Source organism: Rhinolophus hipposideros (assembly GCF_964194185.1).
Source record: "Rhinolophus hipposideros genome assembly, chromosome: 15".
Lineage (NCBI taxonomy): Eukaryota > Metazoa > Chordata > Mammalia > Chiroptera > Rhinolophidae > Rhinolophus > Rhinolophus hipposideros.
Window position 1 is genome coordinate 24623485 of NC_138061.1, and position 24543 is coordinate 24648027.

General features: G+C 44.0%; 2 protein-coding genes and 1 long non-coding RNA gene across 6 annotated transcripts in view; 1 reads left to right on the forward strand and 2 right to left on the reverse strand.

Moving 5' to 3' along the window:
• The window catches only part of ENTPD7 (ectonucleoside triphosphate diphosphohydrolase 7), a 36383-nt gene extending 35811 nt beyond the window's left edge, over positions 1 to 572 (reverse strand). Inside the window, exons 1-2 of the mRNA XM_081074873.1 lie at positions 458 to 572; positions 75 to 177 (exon numbers count right to left, since the gene is read on the reverse strand). Coding sequence (XP_080930999.1) covers positions 75 to 82 — 8 coding nt within the window. The 5' untranslated portion in view covers positions 83 to 177; positions 458 to 572. The remainder of the gene's footprint in view (positions 1 to 74; positions 178 to 457) is intronic.
• Positions 573 to 4238: 3666 nt separating this feature from the next.
• On the reverse strand, positions 4239 to 14450 carry LOC308508008. The gene is made up of 4 exons (XR_013994974.1): positions 13177 to 14450; positions 12914 to 13009; positions 12379 to 12513; positions 4239 to 7299 (listed from the first exon to the last, which is right to left on the reverse strand). It is a non-coding gene; the product is annotated as an uncharacterized lncRNA (long non-coding RNA).
• A 264-nt stretch (positions 14451 to 14714) lies between these two features.
• On the forward strand, positions 14715 to 24332 carry SLC25A28 (solute carrier family 25 member 28). Of its 4 annotated transcripts, none has more exons than XM_081074159.1 (4): positions 14715 to 14811; positions 20962 to 21190; positions 22291 to 22347; positions 23489 to 24332. In XM_081074159.1, the coding sequence occupies exons 2-4, from the start codon at positions 20968 to 20970 to the stop codon at positions 24019 to 24021; spliced, it is 813 nt and encodes a 270-aa protein (XP_080930285.1). In that variant the 5' UTR covers positions 14715 to 14811; positions 20962 to 20967; the 3' UTR covers positions 24022 to 24332. The 4 variants fall into 4 exon arrangements, with proteins under 4 accessions (XP_080930285.1, XP_080930283.1, XP_080930284.1 ...); XM_081074157.1 differs by lacking the exon at positions 14715 to 14811 and adding an exon at positions 14823 to 15128; XM_081074158.1 differs by lacking the exon at positions 14715 to 14811 and adding an exon at positions 15283 to 15413.
• The last annotated feature ends 211 nt before the right edge of the window (positions 24333 to 24543 follow it).

Genomic DNA, 24543 nt, shown 5'->3' on the forward strand with positions numbered 1-24543 from the left:
TCTCCCGGCCCCTCAACCTGTCTGCCAACCCCCCCCCCCCAGCCTCCAGCTGAGAAGGAAGTGTGCAGCCTTACCTAGCCATGGGTTCCCTTCAGTGGTCTCAATGCCTGTCACCTCCTTTTCCTTTTGCCCTGAGATGGTGGTCTCCTTGTCCCAGGCATCTCCTAAGCCTGCAGCCTAGAAAGAGTTGGTTGGTTGGGTTTCAGGCTTACTTCAACAGTGCCCACGAGAGCAGACCTCCGCGAGAAGGCCACGGAGCCCACCGACTCCCCGGGCTCCCACTCCAGATCCGTCCCCTCTTGTTCCTGGGGCCCAGCGGACCCTACCCCGGCTCCCTGGGAGCCGGGAGTTCTCGAAGGCCAGCAATGTCCTCGAGGAACCAGCAGTCCCCAGGTGGGGGACTCCGCTACCTTTCCTGTCCCTCCCGGCCCCGCAGCCCTCCAGCACTTACACTTACCGGTCGAGTGGCCCGCCGGCTACCTCAGCACCTCTCCACCTGGTCCGGTGCGACTCTCCACCGCCTTCAGCCCAGCCGGAAAAAGGCCTGAGCCGCCAGCGGCGCCACGTCCCCAAGGAAACCGCAGGGAGCCAATGACTGACAGAGGACCCGCGGAGAGGGACCCGCCCTCCACCCAGCCGGAGCCCCAGCGAACCAGCTCCGACAGCCGCACGTCCGTCCGCCAAGATGGCCAATCCCAAGAGTATTCTGCCTCTAATGCCCGCCCCAGGATTTCGAGCGCGTCCAATCCAGAGGAGCGTCGTACCGTGGCTCCGCCTGGAGGGGCTGGCGGTGGGTGCCTGCACAGGTGACCAGTGTGGAGCAGCTCCGGGGTACCCTGCTCCTGCTGCCCCCTCCCGTGGCGCGAATTCTCCCCCTGCTGCTTTCTCCCCGGCCTCTTTTAGGACAGAACGGCTCCGGTGGGTGGGTCTTGCGTTGTCTGCGACATAAGTGCATCCCTTGTCCATAACGTATAGGAGATTTTGTGTCCACCAATCCTACCCTCCAGAATGATAGTTCTCCCACCTCGCCTCTTCCCTAGAATAGCCTACCAAACTGATGCCCCGGCCTCATTGTCTTGTCCCGTGAGAAAAACATGGAAATTGGGGACAGTGACGTCTACACAGAAGCGCTTATATCCATTCATTCAATATTCATTGAGTGTACCGTGCGCCACGCATGGTGAGCGGCTGCGTCCCTGCCTTCCCAGACCTTACCGTAAGGCATACAAAGGTAATGTTTCCTAATGGTTTTCTTCCTTGCTTACACCAGCCGTTTCTCTCACATCTAGGAGGGAGCCGCTTGGAGAGGGTAAAGTCCAACTCCTTACAAACGTGGCACAGACATGGCCGTCCACAACCCGCCGAGCTGCATTTGCTGCTGCTCCTCGCCTCCCCTATAATGCTCCAGCAACGCACCTCTGTGGTTTCTGCCCTCTTAGGCTTTGCTCATTCTGCTTCCCCCCACGTCACCACCTGCCTTGAATATCTTTCCCTGAGTCTTAGCCGGGCCAACTGGTACTCATCCCTTAACACTGGGCTTAAGGGTCACCTCCCCGAAAAGCCTTACTTGACCTACACCCCCTTTATATATGCCTATTTCGCTTACTACACTGAATTGCAATTATATTTATGTGTCTGTGCAAATAGAATATCCTTGAGGACGACGACTGTCTGCTTCCACATCGACGCTGAGCACTACCTGGCACATAAATTTCAACTAATACGTGATACATGAGTGAATGAATGTGGAAATAAATGAAGACCACCCAAATGAGAACCAAAGGAGGCTGTTTATTCTATGCCGGCTATAACAAGGCAGTCAACCACTATCACTTCCTTCTGGCAGACTCAAGGCTTGTCAAGGGAGTGGGAAAGCTTGAAGTGAAAAAAAGGGGTTTGGGGAAGGTTTCAAATATGCTCTGATTTGAGAGTATTAGCATGGGGAAGCTGGAAGCAGACTAACTAGAAGCAGGGCATCTTAGTAATTGTGTTGGGGCAGCATATTTGGCTTTCTCTAGTTGGTCCTGAGTTGGAAAGAGGCAAAAAACAGGGAAGCTGACAGTCATTGATGAGTCAAGAGTTCTGGCCTGATTGCTGCAGAGGTTGTGAGTCGGAGTTCTAATTGTCATATATGGTCTGGCCATTGTCCAGTTTGTGTATTCACTGTCACGTGACTACAGTTGACCCTTGAACAACACAAATTTGAACTGCACTGGTCCACTTACATGTGGATTTTTCCCAATAAATATGTATAGTACTGTAAATGTATTTTCTCTCCCTTGTGATTTTTTAAATAACATTTTCTTTCCTCTAGCTATTTTAGTGCAAGAATACAGTATATAATACATATACAAAAAATAAGTTAATTGACTATGTTATTGGTAAATCATGTGGTCAGCAGTAGGCTACTAGTAGTTAAGTTTGGGGGAGTCAAAAGTTACGTGCAAATGTTTTACTGCACAGGGTGGGCACCCATAATCCCCACACTGTTCAAGGATCACCTGTGTTGTTTTTTCCCCTCCATTCCCCTCCAACCTAGTTGGGCTTCCTAACTTGCCTTTCTCCTTCAATTCTCAGTTCTCAGTTTTGTTCTCTGTCCCTCAATCCCTACTCTGCTTCAAGTGTCATATTGAACAGTACAGAAGCTACATTGAGTAGAACAGTTGCATAAAGTTAGGATTAACCACAAAATTATATAAATATAAGGTAGTTTTATTATTCCAGAGCCCAGTGCCTAGAACAAAGTAGACATGGAAAAACTCAACAACTGTTTTGGAATAATTTTTTTTTCAGTTCCATGTGTACAAAACAATGTAATGAGACATTTACACCCCTCATAAAGTGATAACATGCCCAATCTACTATCTGACATCGTGTATAGCTGTTACAGTACCATTGGCTACATTCCCTACACTGTACTTTACATCCCGTGACTGTATATGTGTATATATATATATATATATATATATATATACATATACATATATACATATTATATGTATACATATATAATTATAGTTGACATTCAATATTATTCTACTTCAGCTTTAGGTGTATAGAGCTGTGGTCAGGCATCTACACAGTCTATGAAGTGATCCCCCTAAGTCCAGTGTCCATCTGGCACCCTACATAATCTTTACAACATTATTGATTATATTCCCCATACTGTATTTCATATCCTTGTGACTATTTTGTGATTAATATTTTGAACTTTCTAATCCCTTCACCTTCTCCCCCTCCCCAACACCCTCCCAGCTAGCAACCATGTTTTTTCTCTATATCTCTATTTCTGTTTTATTTGCTCATTTATTCTGTTCTTTAGATTCCACATATGAGATCATATGGTATTTGTCTTTCTCAGTCTGACATTTCACTTAGCACAATATGCTCTAGGTCCATCCACATTGTTGCAAATAGTAAGATTTCCTTCTTTTTTATGGCTAAGTAATACTTCATTGTATAAATATACCACAATTTCTTCATCCAATCGTCCAAGGATGGGCATTTCAGTTGTTTCCATATGTTGACTGTTGTGAATAGCACTGTAATAAACATAGGGGTGCGTATATTTTTTCGAATTAATGTTTTGGATTTCTTTGGATAAATATCCAGGAGTGGAATTGCTGGGTCATAGGTAGTTCTATTTTTCAATTTTTTGAGGAATCTCCATACTGTTTTCCATAGTGGCTGCACCAATTTGTAATCCCACCAGCAGTGCACAAGGGTTCCCTTTTCTCCACATCCTTGCCAGCACTTATTGTTTGTTGATTTATTGATGATGGTCATTCTGAGAGGAGTGAGGTAGTATCTCATTGTGGTTTTTATTTGCATTTCTCTAATGATTAGTGACATTGAACATCTTTTTATATGTCTGTTGGCCATCTGTATGTCCTCTTTAGAGAAATGGCTCTTCATGTCCTCTGCACATTTTTTAATTGGGTTGTTTTTTTGGTGTTGAGTTGTATGAGTATAAATTTTGGATATTAAGCCCTTATCAGATGTATCATTGGCAAATACCTTCTCCCATTCAGTAGGATGTCTTTTTGTTTTGTTGATGGTTTCCTTTGCTGTGAAAAAACTTTTTAGTTTGATGTAGTCCCACATATTTATTTTTTCTTTTGCTTCCCTTGCCCGAGGGGATGTATCAGTAAAAATATCACTAAGGGTAATGTCTGTGAATTTACTTCCTATATTTTCTTCTAGGAGTTTTATGGTTTGCGTTTTTTTTTTTAATTCTTGAAGTTGCCTGCCAACTGTTCAGTTCTTAGTCTAACCTACCGTGTTGCCCCGAAAATAAGACCTAGCCAGACTATCAGCTCTAATGCATCTTTTGGAGCAAACATTAATATAAGACCCAGTATTATACTATATTATATTACATTATATAAGACCCGGTCTTATTTTAACATAAGTTTAACATAAGTTAAAATAAGACCGGGTCTTATATTAATTTTTTTCCAAAAGACACATTACAGCTGATGATCCAGCTAGGTCTTATTTTCGGGGAAACATGGTATGTATATTTCAGACTCCAGTGTTTCACCAAATGGGTGTTCTTAAATGGAAATAGAATTTCTGTTTATGTTTCAAACAGTACTTAATTCATATGGTTTATGAACTATATTCGAACTTGAAGGTGCATTGGAAAATCTTCTACTTTACATTTCATAACTACTGTTATAAAACAGAAAAGAAACCTACTTTTTTTTTTTAAGGAGGGCACAACTCATAGTGGCCCATGCGGGGATCGAACCGGCAACCTTGGTGCTACCAGCACCATGCTCTAACCAACTGAACTAACCGGCCACCCCAAAACCTACATTTTAATCCCAACGCTTTCTCCTTATACTTTCTTTGTCTGTCTCATTTGGACAACACTTCCTTCAGTAAGTCCATATGCCCTCAGGCATTTGTAAAGCATGATTCTTTACAAAAGCCTGCAGTGTTTATCTGATTAACAGCTCACAGGGCTGAGTTCTGAGGTTTCCAGTCAGAGGGCCAAAAAAATGGGGTGAGATCATTTCTCCATCTCATTTGCTATAACTCAACATGTTGAAACAAATTACAGAAATCTGTATTTCGAAACAGGTTTTTAACTGCTTTTTAAAGGCTAGTCTTTAAATTACATTTGCAATTTTCTCAAGAAGTTCTTGACTCTCTACCCAGCCCTGAGCAAAATCAGCCAAATCAGTCCCACACGAGGCATCAGTTGTCTGCATAACTTTATTTCTCCTATCAATTCTCCTTCATTCCACACTCCATCTGCCCTAACCTTTAAAGGAGTTTAAGTAATGTTTAAACTCTCCCTTCCAAGTTTACTCATCTCTCTTCACGTGTCTTGCAAGCACCTCATTGTCCAAGACCAAATTCATTGTCTCTTCACTCTCTCCGTGTCTACCCAAACCTGTTTATATTCCCAACTTTGACGAAATACCCTGTGATTCACCGAAGCAGAAATCTGCAAGTCATTCTAGAATCTCTTCCTTCTATTTCCTTTCCCCATTCCATCCAATTAATCACTAGGTGTTCTTATTTCAAGTGCTTAAAAGCTTCTCCAATATCTTCTGATGAAGCCTTCTAACTTGTGGCCCTACCTCCAGACCCATATCCCTCCTGGGTACCCCTCCATTTTGATACAGTTAAATACAATCAAGCGACTTCCTGTTTTAAAATCCTACTGTGGTTCCCCATCCTAATGGGATATAGTCCGTATTCTTTGGCATGGTGTGGCAGATGCTGACTGCCTACCCCAAAATCAACAATCTCTCTTCTGCCTTGTTAACAGAATCTCCATTTTTATTCAAGTAACCACTCTTATGCTTGGCCCTGTCCTTACAGAGTGCTAGGCTCCAGCCCCAGACCCAGGGAATAAACTGTGATTGCTCTAAGTCAGTCAGGTGGCCTATTCCCTCACCAAACGCTGAGCCTCGCATATGATGCAATTCCAGCCAGATACTAAAGGGAAGTCAGCCATGAGGAGGAATGGGAGGAGGGAAGACATTTCTGGGATAGGTTTTCTCCATTCTAAAAAAGAGTATAAGTCAATAATAAGTTTATATAATGAGAAACAGAAGGCCCCTTTTCTACCTCCAGAAGTAGTCTTAAGGCTGTGATGCCAGGATCTACTGTAGCCATCTTACAACCGTGGTTGGGGGACAAGCCTGGGGATAACAATAGAAATATAGAAAAAGCCTGGGTTCCTTGGTAACATCAAGCTACTAAATTAATCAACATGGGAGCAGCCCTACATATAGTCTATATAGATTTATTATTTGAGATACTAAATTCATTATTGTTATTTTTAAGTCATTTAAATCAGGGGATTTTTACCTGTAGTCTCCTAACTGATGATATATGTGGCTTACAATGCATGATACGATCTAACCAACACCTTCCAAGCTCCCTAATAGGTATTCTTACCCACAACCATGACATATTTACAGTTCTCTGAATTATGCCTTTTCTCTGAAGCCTTTGTACTTGTTACTTCTACATAAATGATTTTCTTTCACTTCTCTTCCAAATGGACTCCTATTTATCCTATAAAACTCAGCTCAAAGGTCACCTCCTCTGATCTCCCCCAGTCATCGTAGGTGCTTCTTCTCTGCTCTTGTAGCACTTTGCTCATGTTTACTTTTATTAGGGCAAGAATAGTTGTTTTAAAAGCTGGTAGCTATTTGAGTGGACCTGGTACCAGTTGGCCTAGTAGGAAGACTATCTAGGTTTTAGACCTTAATGAGTAAGTTTGGTCAGGGAAGTGGGATCCCCTGGGCTTAGCCTACGTGGGAGAGGTTTAGACCAGGATAACTTCAATTCCTCTGCATAATAAAATACAGGAATTTGGAGTGTTCCCTCTAGAGACTGTGTTTGGGGAGCTCTGATAAGGAAAAAGGAAAAAAAGATGAAAGGTAAGAGAAAGGAGCCATGCAAGGTGGTGGCAGACAGGACTGAAGAAAAGGCCCATGAGAGAGTCCCTGTGTTACCTGTCCATAGTTGCATTACAAATTACCCCAAAACTTGGTGGCTCAAAGCAGGGATAAGCATTCGTATCTCTCATAGTTTCCGTGGGTCAGGAATTTGGGAGCAGCTGGCTCAGAGTCTTTCATGAGGTTGCAGTCAAGATGTCAGCTAGGGTCTGAAGTCTTAACTGGGACTAAAGGTATGCTTCTAAGATGGCAGACTGCACGGCTGGCACGGTGATGCTGGCTGCTGGGGGGAGGCCTCGGTGCCTTTTCACTTGGGATTCTACCAGGGATGAAGTGTCTTCATGACATGGCAGCTGGCTTCTCTCAGAGTGATCTGAGAGAGAGCGGGAGAGAGAGAATATGAGAAAATGCCAGGTATAAGCTCTATCCTTTTTATGCCCTACCTCAGTAGTCATATGTCTTCACTTCTGCCACATACTATTTGTTCAAAACGTCATTAACTCCCAGCCCACATTCAAGGAGAGGGCAGTTAATTTCCACCTTTTCAAGGGAGAAGTATCAAACAATCTGTAGACATATTTTTAATTCTCCAGTCCCCAAGGCAAGGTGATCAAGGACATTTCAGATAATAGTTATGACATCTATTTTGAGTTCTGTGCTATGTTACAATCCTTTCCATGACCCCAAAACTTCAATAAAAGTCTGATAGCCGTGTGTTAGAGAACTTTGAGGAATGAAGGCATAGCAGTGCAAAAAGATCACAACAACTGTAGGAAGTGAATTAACAAGTAGGATGATTGAAAATTTGGCAAACACAGGAAATCAATGCCATGGGTCATTCAGAGAAGTGAAAGGCCATGCTTTGGAGACACTGTCGGGGAAGAAGGGTGCAGTATAGCAAACTCTAAAATGCTCGTAGTACTTGGGACACTGGCCTGGGGAGAAAGATATCAATCCCCTCCTCTTGGTATCCATTCTAATTTTATTTGGCTGTGGGCACCTTCCCCAAGCACAGCCCATGTGCATCTGAGGATTCTGACTCTACGCCTGCTCTAGGAGTGGGACATGCAAGCCAGGCTCAAGATGTTAGGCAAAATTCCATCCCTTGGCCACAGCTACCTTTTTAGGAGTGGGCAGATAGCTCAATTCCAGATAAAGAGACATGTTCGCTTGGGCAAATGAAAAGTGTATTTACTTTCCTTAGAGACTATGTGAGGGAGCAATTCACCCTCCTCTAGATTCTTTTTTTAATTAGTGATAAACTAAATATATTTATAATTTATACAAATGTTTAACAAAAATACAAAAAAAAAAATTCACAAGATGCAAAACCAGGAAACAAGTTCATTGGAGACACCACTGTTCTACCAAGGATGGAATGTGAGGAACAGAAAAGTAATCTGGGCAGATCACACAGAAAGAGAAGAATGGGCTCTGCCCAGGTCAGCAGGCTCTGTTCCTCAAGCCTACAGTCCTTGGCCCCTCCATCCACCTTGTTCGGTGCTCCATTTGGTCTACATTGATGGGTGCCCTTCTGTTGATTACTTCCTAGATTCTTAACGACATGGCTAAACCACTGAGTCACATCAAACCTGAATTCCACTGTATGTCTAGACAATTATTTCAGCTGATATTTTTTACTGCTAAAGTCAATATGAAATGAGTACTATTCTTTCAATTTTTTGTACATTTGACAATTTTTACAATCAAAATGTAGGGAAAAACCTACATTAGGTACCATTTTTCAACTACCAGATTGTCAAAGGTTAAAATGTTTGATAATACACTATGTTAGTAAAGAGGTAAAAAAGAAACAAAAACAACAATAACAATAAAAAATACTCCATTCTTCCAGATGCTCAGGCCCCAAATCTTGGGAGTTATCCTTAATCCCTCTCTTACTCCCATACCTCACACCCAGTCCGTGAGCAAAGCCTGTTGGTATTACCTTAAAAATTGTCCAGAATGCACCCATTTCTCACTAACCTCACTGCTACAACTCTGGTCCAAACTACTTCTTACTGAATTACTGAAGAAGCCTCCTACCTGGTCTCTCTGCAGCTACCCTTGCCCCCTACAGTCTATTCGGAACACTGCAATCAATGTGATCCTTTCAAGTGCAAACCAGATCATGTCACTCCTCCAAACTCTCCAGTAGCTTCTCATCTCAGAGTAAAAGCCCTAATCCTCACAACACCTACAACACACTCACCTCTTACCTCTCTAACCTCATTTGTCACTGCAATTCCCTTCACTCACTTCACTCCAGCCACACGGGCCTCCTTACTGTTTCTAGAACATGACAGATCCTCTCTTGCTTTAAGTTTTTTGTAATTACTGTCCTCTTTTCCAGAGCTTCTCCAGAGCTATATCTGTTCTCCCCACCTAGAGATTTTCCCCTTACCTCCTTCTGTCTTTACACATATATGTGTTTAATATATATATATATATATATATATATATATATACATATATATACACACACACACACACACACACACATATACACACACATATATAGGTAGTCATTCAGATGACCCAAATATATTTCCCAGATATATTTGGTCTTTATCCACAGTTCTTGGCTCACAGCTCCCAAGAACTGAATTTTCTAAGAGATGAGAGCAACAGTGGTGTCTCTTGTTATGTTAGTAAGGTGACTTTTGAACCCCACCCAAGTGTGGGAACTGGTTGCCAGTAGGAGCCAACTATGTGGTTAGAGGATTGGAACTTTTAGTCCCACCCCCTGATTTCCAGGGAGGGGAGAGGGGCTCCAGGTTGAATCAATCACCAATGGCCAATGACTTAGTCAATCATGCCTACATAAGAAACATCCCTAAAAACTCAAAAGAACAGCTCTTTGGTCTTTTTCCAGAGAACTTCCAGACAGAGGCACAGAATGCTTTTGTGTGCCACTGTGCGGGGCCCCAAGCTCCAGGAGGACAGAGCTCCTTCATTCGGGACCTCGCCACATGTACCTCTTCATCTGGTTGTTGATTCATATCCCTTAATATCCTTTGTAATAAATCAGTGATCTAGTGAATCAATGGGTTCTCCTGAGTTCTGTGAGCTGTTCTAGCAAATTAAGCAAACCCAAGGAGGGGTGTCTTGGGAACCTCTGATTGATAGCCAGTTGGTTAGTAGTACAGGAAACAACCTGGACTTGAGACTGTCATCTTGGGTTGGAGGGAGTCGTTTTGTAGTCAGTTCGTCAGATGCACAGGTTAACAACCTGGGATTGTGACAAGTGTCTGAAGTGGAGGGTGGTCCTGTAGGACTGAGCCCTTTACCTATGGAATCTGATTCTATCTCTTCATAGATAGTATCAGAATTGAGTTGAATTCTTGGACCCCTGCTGGTGTCTGAGAATTACTTGTTGGTATGGGGACGCCTACACACACACACACACACACACACACACACACACACACACACTGGAGTTGGGTCTGGGAACCCCTCTTTACCCACCCTAACCATCCTATTTAAAATTATAACTTTCCTTCCCACTCACACTTCCTGTATCACCATTTTCCTTGTTATATTATCATTTTACATACAATATGTTTTATTTATTGGTTTGTCTATCTCTCTGCAACTCGAATATAAGCTCTATCACAGCAGGAATTGGGCTCTAAAGATGAATAAGGAAGCTCTTTATATACTGATATGAGAAGATCTCAAAAAAACAATGTTAAATAAAAACTGACAGCTAATGGAAAACCTCATATCACCTATAAAAATTAACTTGAAATAGATCATAGTTCTCAATGTAAGGGCTAAAACCATAAAATTTACAAAAGAAAAATATAAGAGAAAATCTTAGTGACCTTGGGTTTAGCAAAGATTTCTTAGATTCAACAGCAAAAGCAAGGTCCACAAAAGTAAGACTTAATAACTTGTTCTTTGTTAAAATTAAGACCTGCTCTTTAAGAGACACTGCTAAGAGAATGAAAAATGAGCCACACAGTGGGAGAGAAAATATTTTTAAATCACATCTGAAAAAGAACTTGTATCTAGACTATACAAAGAATCCTCAAAACTGAATAATAAGAAAACAAACAACCCAATTATAAATTGGACAAAAGATTTAGACACTTCACCAAAAAAGATATACAGGTGGCAAATAAGCACACCAGACTTTCAACATCATTAGTTACTAGGAAAATGCAAATTAGAACTACAATGTGGTACTATGACATATGTACTAGAATAGCTATAATCAAATAGTCAATGACTTGCCAAGAATGAGGTACCATGTACTACCACGCCATAAGGACCCTTAAAGAGCTCTGGAGATGCCCACATGGAGAGGAACTAAGGCCTCCTGCCAACAGCCAGCACCAACTTCACAGTCATATGAGTGAGCCATTGTGGAAGTGGATTCTCCAGCCCCAGTCAAGCCTTCAGATAACTGCAGCCCAGGCCAACATCTTGACTGCAATTTCATGAGATACCCTAAGTCATAACCACTCATTTAAGCCACTATCAAATTCCTCACCCATAGAAACTGATAATGAATGTTTGTTTCTATTTTAAGCCACTGTTTTGTAGTAATTTGTCAGTAGATAACTAATATAGATCCACATAGGATTAAAAGAAATAATATATATACTGGTTGGCACATAGTATATATTGCAATCACCAATGATTGCAAGTTTCTTTTAAAGGACTGTAGCTCATTCCTTTTTTTGCACTCTGTCCCGTAGCACACTGCTGAGCACACACATAAGAGAAGCCCAATAAGTGCCTCTGAAAGGGAGAAAATTAAATTCAAACGTGAAACAATTTACCTTGCTCACTATGAGGATAACTTTCCATTCCCTAAAATATTTGATTTTTTCTTTTGCTGTAGTCAATGTAAATGCCTGGGCTTTTATATGCTAGTTTGCAATGAGTAAGTTGTAAAGGCAAGGAAGACTAAAGAGTGAAAAGACCTGATGGATTTAAAGGAGGCAATAAAGAAATGAGCACTGGATAAGGCAGAAGGCCAGGTAAGAGGGTCAGAAATGTGCCTGTAGTAAAAAGAGTGAAAAATGGGAATAGGACTGGAGAACACCCAGGAAAATCACACAGATATCCAGGACTTCAAGCTTTAAGGGTTTGAGGCCCACATCTGCTGCTATAATTATGTTTTTGTTATTATTCTTCATGTTTTCTGCCTCCATAAGCCTGGCTAGTTGCTTCGAGAATACATCCCATATTTATAAAGGATTCAATACCACAAAACATTAAAAATAATCACATCTACTTAGATACATAACCCAAACCTCATCCCCTGCTGATAGCTTATCTTCTTTGTATGTCAAGGACAACAAATATTACATTCTTTGGTAACATTCAAGGAAAGTTTTGTAATTCTAGCCATTTTACTTAAGAAATTAAAAATATTTAAATCTGGCCCAGCCCAGTGGCTCAGGTGGTCGGAGCTCTGTGCTCCTAACACCAAGGTCGCCGGTTCGAGGTCGTACGGATATACTACTGTTATCCGTAAGGCAGCAGGTTTCTTCTACTTTTTGCTTTGCCATCTGCTATGGTATAGGTCTTGTCCTCACGTCCCAAAATGGTCAACATCTTCTGGGTTTATATTCTAGATGACAAGAAGGAAGAAAATAAGGAATTCAAAGATGATGTAATCTTTCCTTTCAAAGGCAGAACCCAGATGTTTCATGTCACTTACACTCACATCCCACTACCTAGAACTTAGTCACACAGCAAATGCTAGCTGCAAGGGAAGCTGGAAAAAACTTGGACTTTAACCATGCACCCAAGCTAAAACTTGGGGTTTTGATTATTAAAGAAAATACATGAGACTTTATATTGAAACAACTAGCAGCTAGGAAAGAAAATGTAAAAAAGAAAATGACAGGAACTAGAAGGGAGAATGTGGAAAACAAGTCTCCTAGGAATAAAAAAACCTAAGAGTCTACAGTGCCTGATTGAGGAGTTGTAGGTGTGGGAAGCTATTGAGGGTTTATAAAGACTATTACCAAAGAAGTTGGTTCTTTGCTTGCTAATTTGTCGTTGTTGATTTTAGGGAGGTGTAAGTGCTGTTGAGATGTAGGATATTGTAAAGCCATGTTCTCCTGTAAGAGAAATATATGTAAGTCAGAGAAAGACAAAGTCTACAGTTGTACCTTGATTAAAAATGGCCTGATTAACACCAGCGTTGTTTGGCTACTTGGAAGTTGTGTACCAGCACCCCTAGAGGTCCACAAATCACCTTCAGGGACTCTGTAAACTCAGAAATTACATGCAACATTTTGTGCACGGCAGGTGGGAGGTGGGAGTTGAAGGCAAGGATTTGTAGTTTCATTATTTTCCAAAAGGTTGAGACCCAAAGGTCAATAACCACTGCTGAAGAGGAAGAGAATAGGTGAGTTTAAAAAAAAAGTTTTAAAAAGAAAACAGAGGCCCTGAGACGGGTTAAGATTCAGAGCGAAAAAGGAAAAAATCTCTTCCTTGTCAAAGGAAACGCTATAAACAGGGGGAAAATTCCAAAATTGCATCGTCATCTCAGTAAAATGGGTACTAAAGACAGCTAGAAATAGTGCAGAGGCTTGCACAAACACGCTCCAGTGAATAGAGAGTGAAGATGCCGTGAAGATGCCGGGCTGCGTGGAGTGGGGAAAGCGCCTGTGTTACTCCACCGAGCCTGCGTAGGTCCTGTGCAACGTCACGGCCCCGAAGGTGGTGCTCAAGGCTGGGAATTTAGGGCATTGTTCTTTAACCAGTGAGCGCCCCCGACTCCCGCCGGCCCGACTGGGGAGGGAGCGGTCCTTTCACAAACGGCGATCCTCAGCAGGCAGTGGGGAGCATCGGGCGTCAGCTCAGGAAATAGCTGCCCGTCCGAGCTCCGCCAGGGTGGCCGTACTTTCCTTGCAGTGTTTGCGCAGCTGCCTCCAGTCCGGCCTCTCCACCTGTCGTCTCTGAATCACCCCGCCCATTTCGACATCTTCCTTCCCTGTTTCATGCTCGCGGCCTGGCGCAGGGCCCATTGACAGCGGGACTCCGAAGAACTCATTCATTCAACAACCGCGCGGTTTACCGGGCGACTCCGGGTGCAAGCTCAGTGCGGGATGCTGGGGCCTGAAGAACACTGGGCCCTTAGGAGTCAGCTTGCGCACGACCGGGGGAGGGGCAGGGGGACAACAGTCCAGACAGGCGTCTAAAGGCCCGCCGCCAGCGCGTCGCAACAGGTTCCCGAACAAGACCCGCGGGCCGTTCCAGGGGATGCCCCGCTCAGGCCGGCTCCGCCTCACGCCAGCCCGAGATCCCGCGGGAACACAACTCTCGGGCTAGGGACCAGCGCGTCTTGGGATTTGGGGCGGGCGCTTGAGCACGGGTCCTAACGGCAGCAGTCAGCGGTTTGACCTTGATGCGTGGCACCGCCCCCCTACCACCACCAGGCGATCCGACCCGCAGCGCCCGTAGCTCCACAGGCGCCAGTCCCGGGCCCAAATCCAGCCTCTATCGCCCCGGGCGCTTCGCTCTCCTCCTGTAGCCAATCCGATCCCGACGTGGTGCGGGCCAATGGCTGCGGTCAAAGTATCAAGGGTGGTTGAGTCTATCAAAGTTCAGCCTTAACTTTTACCTGTCAACCAATCAGTGGCCAATAAACAAGAAGCTTCCAAGATCAAAGGGGAAGGGGTGGGATTTCAGCGGTAGCAACGCCGCGGGGCGGAGGAATGACAGGCAGCTTCACTAATACCACGGACTTATTTTTCCTACGTAACCAAAGGGGCAGGGCTAATTTGGCAGCAGCACCAATGGCTGGTTGGGGGCGTGTCCGCGGGGCCAAGCGGGAGCCGGAGGCCGGGGGTTCTCCGGGCCGCGCCTGAGGCAGACGCGACGGGGCCGGAGGGCGGCAGCGACAGCGGCGGCGAGGGTGGGCGTCGCAGCCGGCCCGGGTGGATGGAGTTAGAGGGGCGGGGTGCTGGCGGTGTGGCGGGGGGTCCGACGGCTGGGCCGGGGCGGAGCCCCGGGGAGTCTGCGCTGCTGGACGGGTGGCTGCAGCGGGGCGTGGGCCGGGGGGCCGGCGGCGGGGAGGCCGGGGCCTGCAGGCCCCCGGTACGGCAGGATCCGGACTCCGGCCCGGACTACGAGGCTCTGCCGGCTGGATCCACTGTCACCACGCACATGGTGGCGGGCGCCGTGGCAGGGATTCTGGAGCACTGCGTGATGTACCCCATCGACTGCGTCAAGGTGAGACTTGGACCGGCTCCGAACCCGACCTGGGGCTGACCGGATCCCTGGGTCCAAACCGGAGCCGACAGGAGTTCCTTCCCGGCTTCTGCCACTACCACACAATTCGACCGATACTCCGTGCAAGCAAGGTCCGGGCTGGGAGTTGGTCCCAGCCGGGACCCGGGACCCGTTTCTAACCGTCCGTGAGATATGAGTCGGGACTCTGGAACGAAAATCTGTCAGCCCAAGCCCTGGACCTCAGCGGGGACTAAACAGGAATAGGGTGGGATGGGATGAGAACAGGTAAGTGCCACTGACTTGATGGAGATGAAGCCAACTGGCGCGTGTCAGGCCCTTAATTAATGCCTGAAGGTGTTCTCTGGGCCGGTGCTTGTACAAGCTCCCTGCGGGGTCTGCCCTTAAAAGTGACGGGGCAGGGACCAGCACCTGGGATCTCAGCTAGATAAAGGGTTTACTTAATGTGATCCCCGAGTGATGGGAGATCGTTAGGCAGTCAGAATTCAGACTGGAACTAACGTGGGAAAGACCGTGTTCAGGAAAAGGTTTCGGTTTCTCTGTGCAGCAAGTTCCTGAACGTGGAAATGGAGCTGGGATTAGGATGGGGCACGTACAGGGAGCACATCAGACCCCAACTGAGAGGTGGAATTGATCGTGTGTTTCTTTAGTCACCTGAAGTGACGGTGGGTGCAGAAGTCAGGTGCTTCTGAAGAAAGCTGGGTGAAGAGGGGAATGTTATCCTTGACGGTTTTTATTGTGCATGAGCTAAGGTACCAACCGTTAAAGGCGAGGACTACAAGGACTGAGAAACTCAAGAGGGTCTTTTGAAATAAATATAATGACAAAGCCTGCTGCCTCCTTTACACGTTAAGGGTATGTAGTCAACCAATGTCCTGTCAACCGCTTGATGTATGTTTTCTCCTCTAATTAGGAATATGTTATATATTCAAAAGAAGGAGAGCATCAACTTGGGAAATGCCAACTCTTGTCTCTTCGGCTTCTCTCCGGTTCCACTGCTGTTGAATGTTTTCATTAGCAATGTGGATGAGGAAATGGGGAAAGTGCTTATTAAGTTTTGTGAAAGACGTTGAGTTGGTAGGAGTATTCTAGCACGTGTCAAGGTAACTCCTAACAAGGGCCAGACCCATTGAAAGGGTGGTAAATGTATTTGGCTAAAGTGGACATTAGAATTTAAATGCTCTTGTCAATTGGGAGGAATAGAAATAAATGGTAAAATCTGTCAGAGAGCAGTAAGAAGATGGTTAATGCTCTAACAGTACTGAAATGTAAAATGGGTAACTAGAAATGAAAAGATTGAGACATTTATGTAAGAGTCATGTTGAATGGCTGTGAATTGTTAATGCTATATATCCAAAAGTTAATATGATCTAACTGCAAAATAACGTCACTATACTTAGACTGTGAGTAGAAAGGCGGGTTTAGGGTGCTATGTTTCAGGATAGGTATCAAATGAAACCGAGATCAAGGAGCGCAATGAAAATTATTTAATGACTTGAAAAATACAATGTAATATAACTGACTTAGAAATATTACTACAACTTACCAATTTAAGTGTCCTATTACCTTGGGAGGCCATCGCCTGGCTCCATGTATTTACATAATGCTATTGTTGCTGTTTACAGATTCCTCTTAGAAATGCATATATCCTTGTGTGCATATCCTTAATGGGAGCAATTCTTTGTTCTATGACAAGATGGAATTGACTTTTTAGTAACTGAGACCATTTAGAATCAAATATGACAAATAAGGTGGGAAGTCAAAATGGGTAATACTTGATTGGGTCAAAGATACAGTGGGACCAGAAAGCAAAGAGATTTTTTGCTTTGATTAACTCCTAAGGCTGTTAAATCCACAGAGGGAACACTTCTGAAGAGGAGTTCCAGAAATGTTTTGCATAACCACAGCATTGCTGGAAGTCACTTCTAGCCTTCCAAGTTTTGAAGAACAATTCTTACCCATTTACATAAGCTTTGGAATTAAAAAAAAAAATTAGTCATACAATATTGTCATGCCTCAATGCCCTGCATTAAAGTAATAATTTTTTGATCTGGAGGGAAGAAATGCTCAGGAATCTCCAAAACCACAAAAGCTTATTTTAGAAGAATCATTTTTATTTGTCATTAATGCTGGGACTTAAATGACTAAAGAGAATAACTAGGTGAGACCAGTAGGTTTAATGTCAGTATGTTAAACACTTGTGCAGATATGAAAGTAAAACAAACCTCTTTCTTCAGAAAAGCCTTCCCTGTTCACTTATCCCCAGGCACTTATCTCCCTATTAGGCAGCTCTTCTTCCCTTTACCGTAAATGGGTGGGGGAGAGGAAAAGCAGCCCAGTCGTACCCTAAGACTAGAGGCAGGTATCCGTATTGGAGCCTCAAGGGCCACTACAGTGTTTGCAAATGAAAGCTGACATTGCCTCTTGGCAGGCAAGCCTGTGTACCCCTAGTCACTTATCAGGGTCAAGGAAACTTGAAATATCCTTGGGACAGACCATGGGAAGTCAGTATAGACTTGCTAGGCCATTGTTATTCAGCTATTTCCATGGTCATATAGGGAGGTTTAACAGCTACCGCCCCCCCCAAATCCCACTTTTCCTTTTTCGTGCCTTGGAGGGAAGCCCCAGACTTTATCTATAGGGAGAGGCTCTGCAACTGAAAGCAGTCAGAACTCTTCTCAAAATCATCTGGCAAAGTACCCATGTGTCACCAAGACGCTGCTTTTGGGCTCTAGTGGCGAAGCAAATAATCTACTTACATAAGAAAGAAAGCAAAGGGAAATAATCTTTTCCAAATTCCTGATGTAAATGGTCACACGTTTACCAATGAAAGATTAGGAAATGGAAACATGGGCTTATTTGCTTTTCTTGCATTTAATAATAAGTATTCAATAAATGACAGTGGTTCTTGTTTGCCAAGCACTCTCTGATGTGCCTTATATTCATTTATTTGTTTAATCTGTGACACTTCATGAAGTAGACACCATTTTAATTATTCTACAGATGAAGAAAAGGAGGCAAGTTAAATAACTTGTCCAAGGTCACTTAGTATTAAGTGGTAGAGTCATGATGGGAACCCAGTCTGACTCCCAAACCTTCCATACAGCCTCCCAAATGCAGATTTCCAGAACCAAGCAAGCCACAGAATTTCACAATAGTGTTTGTTCCTAAACATGACCTTCAGATTAATAGCTGGACATATAAATCATTATAACCACAGAGAAACTTGAAAATGAAAAAAAAAAATTAAACCTAATTTATTAGTGGTTAAGGACCAGTTAGATGCCCATGCATATTTGTGAAATGACATGTATACAAAAGATAACAATGCCATGATCTGTAAATTCTAAGACAAGAATCATATTTGAATACAATAAAAAGCTTTATATTTCTATCACCTCATAAATTACTAATGGCTTTTACATGCCTTAACTCTTTCAATTCATACAACAGCCTTATAATATAGCCAGCCATTCTTACTTAGTCTTATGCTATAAGTGATAATTATTGACTCTCGGAGAGGTTAAGTGACATACCCAAGACCACACATCTAGCAAAGCTGGAGCTTAAATTCAGGCTTTCTAACTCAAATGTAACTTGTCTTTGTTTTGACTAAACCACTTATCTCCCTATTCGTCCATTTGGCTTTTCATCAAAGCCAGGCAGTGGGACTTTTTTTATGTTGAAGGCTATTGATAAATTCTTCAGAGATTTCGTCTTTGCCCCAAAGGTAGATTTATTGGCTCACAAATTAGGGGAGCCATATTCATTTTTATATTTGGCATAGCTGATGCCTGGGTCCTCTCCATAAGGATGTATTTTCATTGAGTTATGGTTGTGAGTCAGATTTAGACGTGTGTAAAATGTCAGAGTAACTTACCCACAGTCCAGGTTTCTCTTGTGGATGAAGGGTTCCAGGCCTCTGAGGCCAGACGTTTCAAGACTGGTTGCCTAAACATGCAAAGCAATGCAATTTCTGAACATTCTCCCTATTCAAGATCAGTTTCAAAGAAACCTATGAAAACACATGATTTTTAAGCCACCAGGCCCAGTTTATCTGTTAGTAGCCATAGCCAGTAAAGACCTGTAGTCACTGTATAACTTACCTGATGTATCTTATACTCCCCTGCATGATGTAAGCACACCCTTTATTGGACATTTATGAGTTTGTTTTTTGAGAAGTGGAAGAGAATGTGTCAAATTGTGATAAGTGATACTGTGTATTGCTTATTAAACTTCCAGCAATTAAGCTTTTAAGCTTCCAGTTCTTTGTTGGTAGCAAGGAGGAGAAAATAATACAGAGGAATGTGGATTGCTTGTGCCTAACTGGGACCTGTTAATCTGGTTTTCTGTTAATGCAGTTAGTTTCTTTTCTCCATGCTCTTGAGAAAAGGCATTCCTTTCAGGTTCCAGATGGCCAACAGGAAGGTTCGAGCTTTTAGATGCAGACTGAATCAGTGATTGGAATGAAGTAAGAATTTAAACTGTATTTGGGCTTCACTTACCCCTATTGGCTCACTAATGGCCAATTTCTACTTTCTGACCTGGTGCAGGTACATCTAAGATCCATTCATTCTTTCATGTGTTCATTAAACAAACACATCTTGAGTACCTACTGCGTTCCAGACACTGGATATTGGTTTTTATATTAATGGTTTTAGTCCCTGTGTTACCTTAACCTTGAATTGGATCAATAGAGAAGAGATCTTCATTGGGAGACACCCTTCAGAGACCGTCTGTGATTTGGGGAAGTGTTTCAACTGAGAATAATTTTCCAAATTTCAGTAAAAGTTTGTCCAGGAATATCATACAAAGTGTCTACTGGGGGCATTTGAGATCTTGCTCCCCAGCATATGTTGTCAGTTTGGTGCAAACAAACTCATTATAAGAATTCTCTACAAATTTGGACATTTCTTACATTGACAGACTCATATAGATGGAATCATACAGTGGAATCACATATACTCTTGTGTCTGACTTATTTAATTTATTAATAATATTATGCTTGTGAGGTTCATCTATGGTATTACATGTAACAGACATTTAAAAAAAAGTACCATAAACTTTAGTTCCAATTATTGAATCCTCTAGAGATTCCAAGGATTATATTTCACAGGGACTGATTTTATTCACTGATGCCAATTTTGGGAGTTGGTCGACTTAGATTAGAAATCTGGAAGCTCTTTCAGTTTTAGAGACTAGGTTGGTTCCACCTCCATAGTTTCAGGGTACACTTTCTTTCCCACAAAATGAGAGCAGCATCTATTCAGAACGCTATTTCTGCCAAGACTTTATCTTACAGACCCATCTGCCAATTCCAAAAAGCGTGTAAAAGTCAGATTATCATCAAAGTTATGTCAAAGGATGAGCCATCATCTCATTAGTCAGTGTAGTGTTTGGACAGAAAGCAGGCCCAAAATCAGCCTTCAGAAATGCATGCAGTATGTTATACACAGCAAATACTTTAGAATCCATTTGTAAAGAATTCTTAGCCTGAGATTTAAAGCACAAAAGCAACTTCTGAAACATAGGCTGGATATTTGTTGCTGGGGCTGTGAATCATTTTGGAGTTCAAGGACACTTACTAAAGGGTGATATTCTCGTGGAAAATAATGGTATTCCATTCTTAGAGTCATAAATGACTAGAAAAAGGTCCAAGGCTTAGAAAGATTGGATACAGATTTGGAAGGAAGTAAAACTGGATGCACACTGGCATGATTCCACGAAGGTCTGCCCAGTGCCCGAAGCCTGAGTGTTGAGGCGGAGCGAGAAGTTGGCATCACTGACATTGCTTTTCTCTTTTCTGTAATTTCAGACCCGGATGCAGAGCCTACAGCCTGACCCAGCAGCCCGCTATCGCAATGTGTTGGAGGCCCTCTGGAGGATTATAAGAACAGAGGGCCTGTGGAGGCCCATGCGGGGGCTGAACATCACAGCAACAGGCGCAGGGCCTGCCCACGCCCTCTATTTTGCCTGCTACGAAAAGTTAAAAAAGACATTGAGTGATGTAATCCACCCTGGGGGCAATAGCCATATTGCCAATGGTATTGAGCCTTCCTGTGCTGGTTCCCCCACTTTCCCAACTCTTTGGGCTTTGCTGCTGTCAGTGCTTTCCAGTCTCAGCATGGTTTGGAGCTGAAGCTTTGGGCTGGGGTAGGCCAGATTATAGGGGAGGGACCTCCAAACCTGATGATCTCAGCCAACAGGCCGCTTCAACCCTACCCCTCCTTTGGGACACCTCAACAAAGGGTTACAATATCCTCCCTTACCTACCAGCTTGACTCTCTTCTCATCTTCTCCCTGGCATCAACTTCTATGCCCTGGTAATGTGGAGACACCCTGACCTACCCCCGTTGTATGTCTCAATAATCGGGTGGTGTCCTGCTCCTCAGGGCAGGATCAGAGGTGACCCAGCGCCCAAGGACGACACTAATGGAGCCCCAGCTCTCCACCTCACCTTTTCAGGATCCCAACTGACCACAGGCAGTTGGTGTCACTGAGGATATGACCTCAACAAGTGCATGGAAGTGGGACCAAGGGACTTCTGTATGGAGAAACCAGAGGGTTGGAAGTTGTATGGAAGGAAGGGAAGGGATAATAGCCAGGAGATTGAGGATTGTCTGGAAACCCAATTGCGTGTGGAGAGGAGAGGGGGAGGAATATGGTGGATAAGAACCCAAAGAAAGGTCTAGAGTGACAGATGTTAGGATTAGAGACGGGCAGCAGGATAGAAGGTGAGATTTTGTGGAGATCTGACCACCTGCCTCATGTTCTCCATGCATTGGAGGCAGTTGATGACCTGGCATCCCTTGGCAGCAGTATCTGCTTCCTGTTTGGGGCATGAACTACATTTATTCTCAGAACCAGTTTTATTGGTGAAATCTGGGCTGTTTTTTTTGACCCTTCCTGGCCTTAATATTTTAGATGTGGAATGTATGTTGACCTTAACTAAGTTGGTGGAGACAAATACCTTCATTTCTTGGAACAGGAGCTAAGGAGCAGCAGCTTCCCATCTTTTGAACTGGTCTTACCATTCCATCTCCCCACTGAGGGTTAGCACAGCCACTTCCCTTCACTCTGGGGCCTCAGTGAATCAGTAGCCCTCTCCAGGCCTTACATGTGGCAGTTTTTTTCTCCTTTGCAGGTGCGGCCGGGTGTGTGGCAACATTACTTCATGATGCAGCCATGAATCCAGCTGAAGGTAATGATTCCTCATCCTTTCCCTCTTTGGGCAGCTGCACCTGCATCTTTGGGCTTTTCCTTTCTTTCTGGTTTGCAGAAGAAAGCTGAGGAGCAAGCACCCCATCAGTTTTGGTGGGAAATCCTGCTGTATTGCCTTGTCTCACCACTAGAGGGCGCTCCCTCCGTGTTGTAGGTACTTAGCCCTTCGGACAGGAAGCATGTTCATTGAGATTTTATTCATCTTTGGGGCTTCCCTAAGAAAGATATGGTTCTACCTGGCCTGGGCCTTCTTGGAAGTCCCCTTTGATCTCATCTGAAATATTAGCAGAGTATTTCACTTTTCTACAAAGATGTGAAGATGAACTTGAAAATACTGCCATTTGGGAATGAAGATAGTTGAGATAGGAATGAAGGTTAAATTGTAGAACTCAGTCCCTGCATTGTGGCTTGGATCTTGGCATTTTAGTTGGAGAATGAGGTACGCAAGAAATATGAAGTGATAGCACAGTTTGATAGTTGCCATGTTTCTAAGTTCATTTTTTGCCTCTCTGGGCAAGGCCATGGTGTGGAAAGGGCTAAAGCTAAGGTGAAGGTCTGCGGATCTCACACCGTGTCATCTACTTGAGGAAGTAGGAAATATTTGGAAACTAAAGGCACACTCTTCTTGGCTAAGAATTTTCTTAGCCAAGTTTTCTTTTTGGTAGCATTTCCTCCTCTCCTGTAGGAGGGTGGAACCTCATGTCATAATCATTAGGTGCTATTACTACCTGAGCGTTGGGGTTGTTAGGGCTTTCTGTTCATTATTATGTTCACTGCCACTGAGTCACTTCTCGTTTCAGAAGTTGTCAGAAGGTACGATAATAATGATATATCGATAGATAGGCACTTACTTCAAGGAAACCCTTGAATATATTATTTGGCTGGTTTTAAAGAAATCATACCAGAAGTGGGTCCATTGTTTTTTGTCTCTTTATCAACCCTATCCGGTCCCCTCCTCTCAAATAAGGGAAACCTTAACTTACCAGGATAACTGACAGCTCACTCATTCTTTTCCTCTCTCTTACATTGGCGGATCCGCTGACGTGGGACCCTGAATCTGGACATTGCTCACCGGTTGGTTGCTGTTGCCATTCCTTCCTTGTCATTGATGGCACTACCAGTGGTCAAGCAGAGAATGCAGATGTACAACTCACCGTACCACCGCGTGACAGACTGTGTACGGGCAGTGTGGCAAAATGAAGGGGCTGGGGCCTTTTACCGCAGCTACACCACCCAGCTAACCATGAACGTTCCCTTCCAAGCCATTCACTTCATGACCTACGAATTCCTGCAGGAGCACTTTAACCCCCAGAGACGGTACAACCCCGGCTCCCACGTCATCTCCGGAGCCTGTGCAGGAGCTGTAGCTGCCGCTGTCACAACCCCACTGGACGTTTGCAAAACACTGCTCAACACCCAGGAATCCCTGGCTTTGAACTCAAACTTCACAGGACATATTACAGGCATGGCTAGTGCCTTCAGGACGGTATATCAAGTTGGTGGGGTGACTGCCTACTTCCGAGGGGTGCAGGCTAGAGTAATTTACCAGATCCCCTCCACAGCCATCGCGTGGTCTGTGTATGAGTTCTTCAAATGCCTAATCACTAAACGGCAAGAAGAGTGGAGGGCAGGCAAGCGAAGTAGCACTGAATGAAACCAGGGGTTCAGACAGCACTGCTGCACCCTGCCCACTCCAGACACACTCTGTCTCCTGGCATTCTCCAGCCTTGAGTGGAGGTGGAAGGAAGGTAGAGGGCTCTCCCCAGGCCATTGGTGTTTTGGCAAACACCAGTTCCTGCCAACTTCCATTGCCACCACCTTTCCTTCCAGGCCCTAAGCAAGTGCAGCAAAACACCACAGCACCTTTGACAACCTCTCCACCCTGGGCCTGATGTCCTGCTCTAGACTGTTATAGAGGGATAAGCAGCTCGTTCCCCTGGTTCCTAATAAAAAGCCTTTAAATTACGTGGTTTCATTGGGTTTGTCTTGTCAAAGGGGAAGTGAAATGCTGTCAACTATTCTTGACTTTAAGCATAAATCGAGGGGCCCAAGGGGAAGGAAGGTCTAGTGCGTGTGTGTCGTGTCTGGTTTTGCTGATTTTCACGGTGATTTAAGACAGTGGGGCCCTACTCCCCTTGTTTTAGTAATAGGCTCCAAGGAATCTCCCTGATGGCAG

Coding starts and splice junctions, on each gene's coding strand:
- SLC25A28 (XM_081074157.1), top strand. CDS start 14,838: ATGGAGTTAGAGGGGCGGGGTGCTGGCGGTGTGGCGGGGGGTCCGACG. Junction 21,191..22,290: donor CAATAGCCATATTGCCAATG/GTATTGAGCCTT, acceptor TCTCCTTTGCAG/GTGCGGCCGGGTGTGTGGCA. Junction 22,348..23,488: donor AGCCATGAATCCAGCTGAAG/GTAATGATTCCT, acceptor TGGCACTACCAG/TGGTCAAGCAGAGAATGCAG.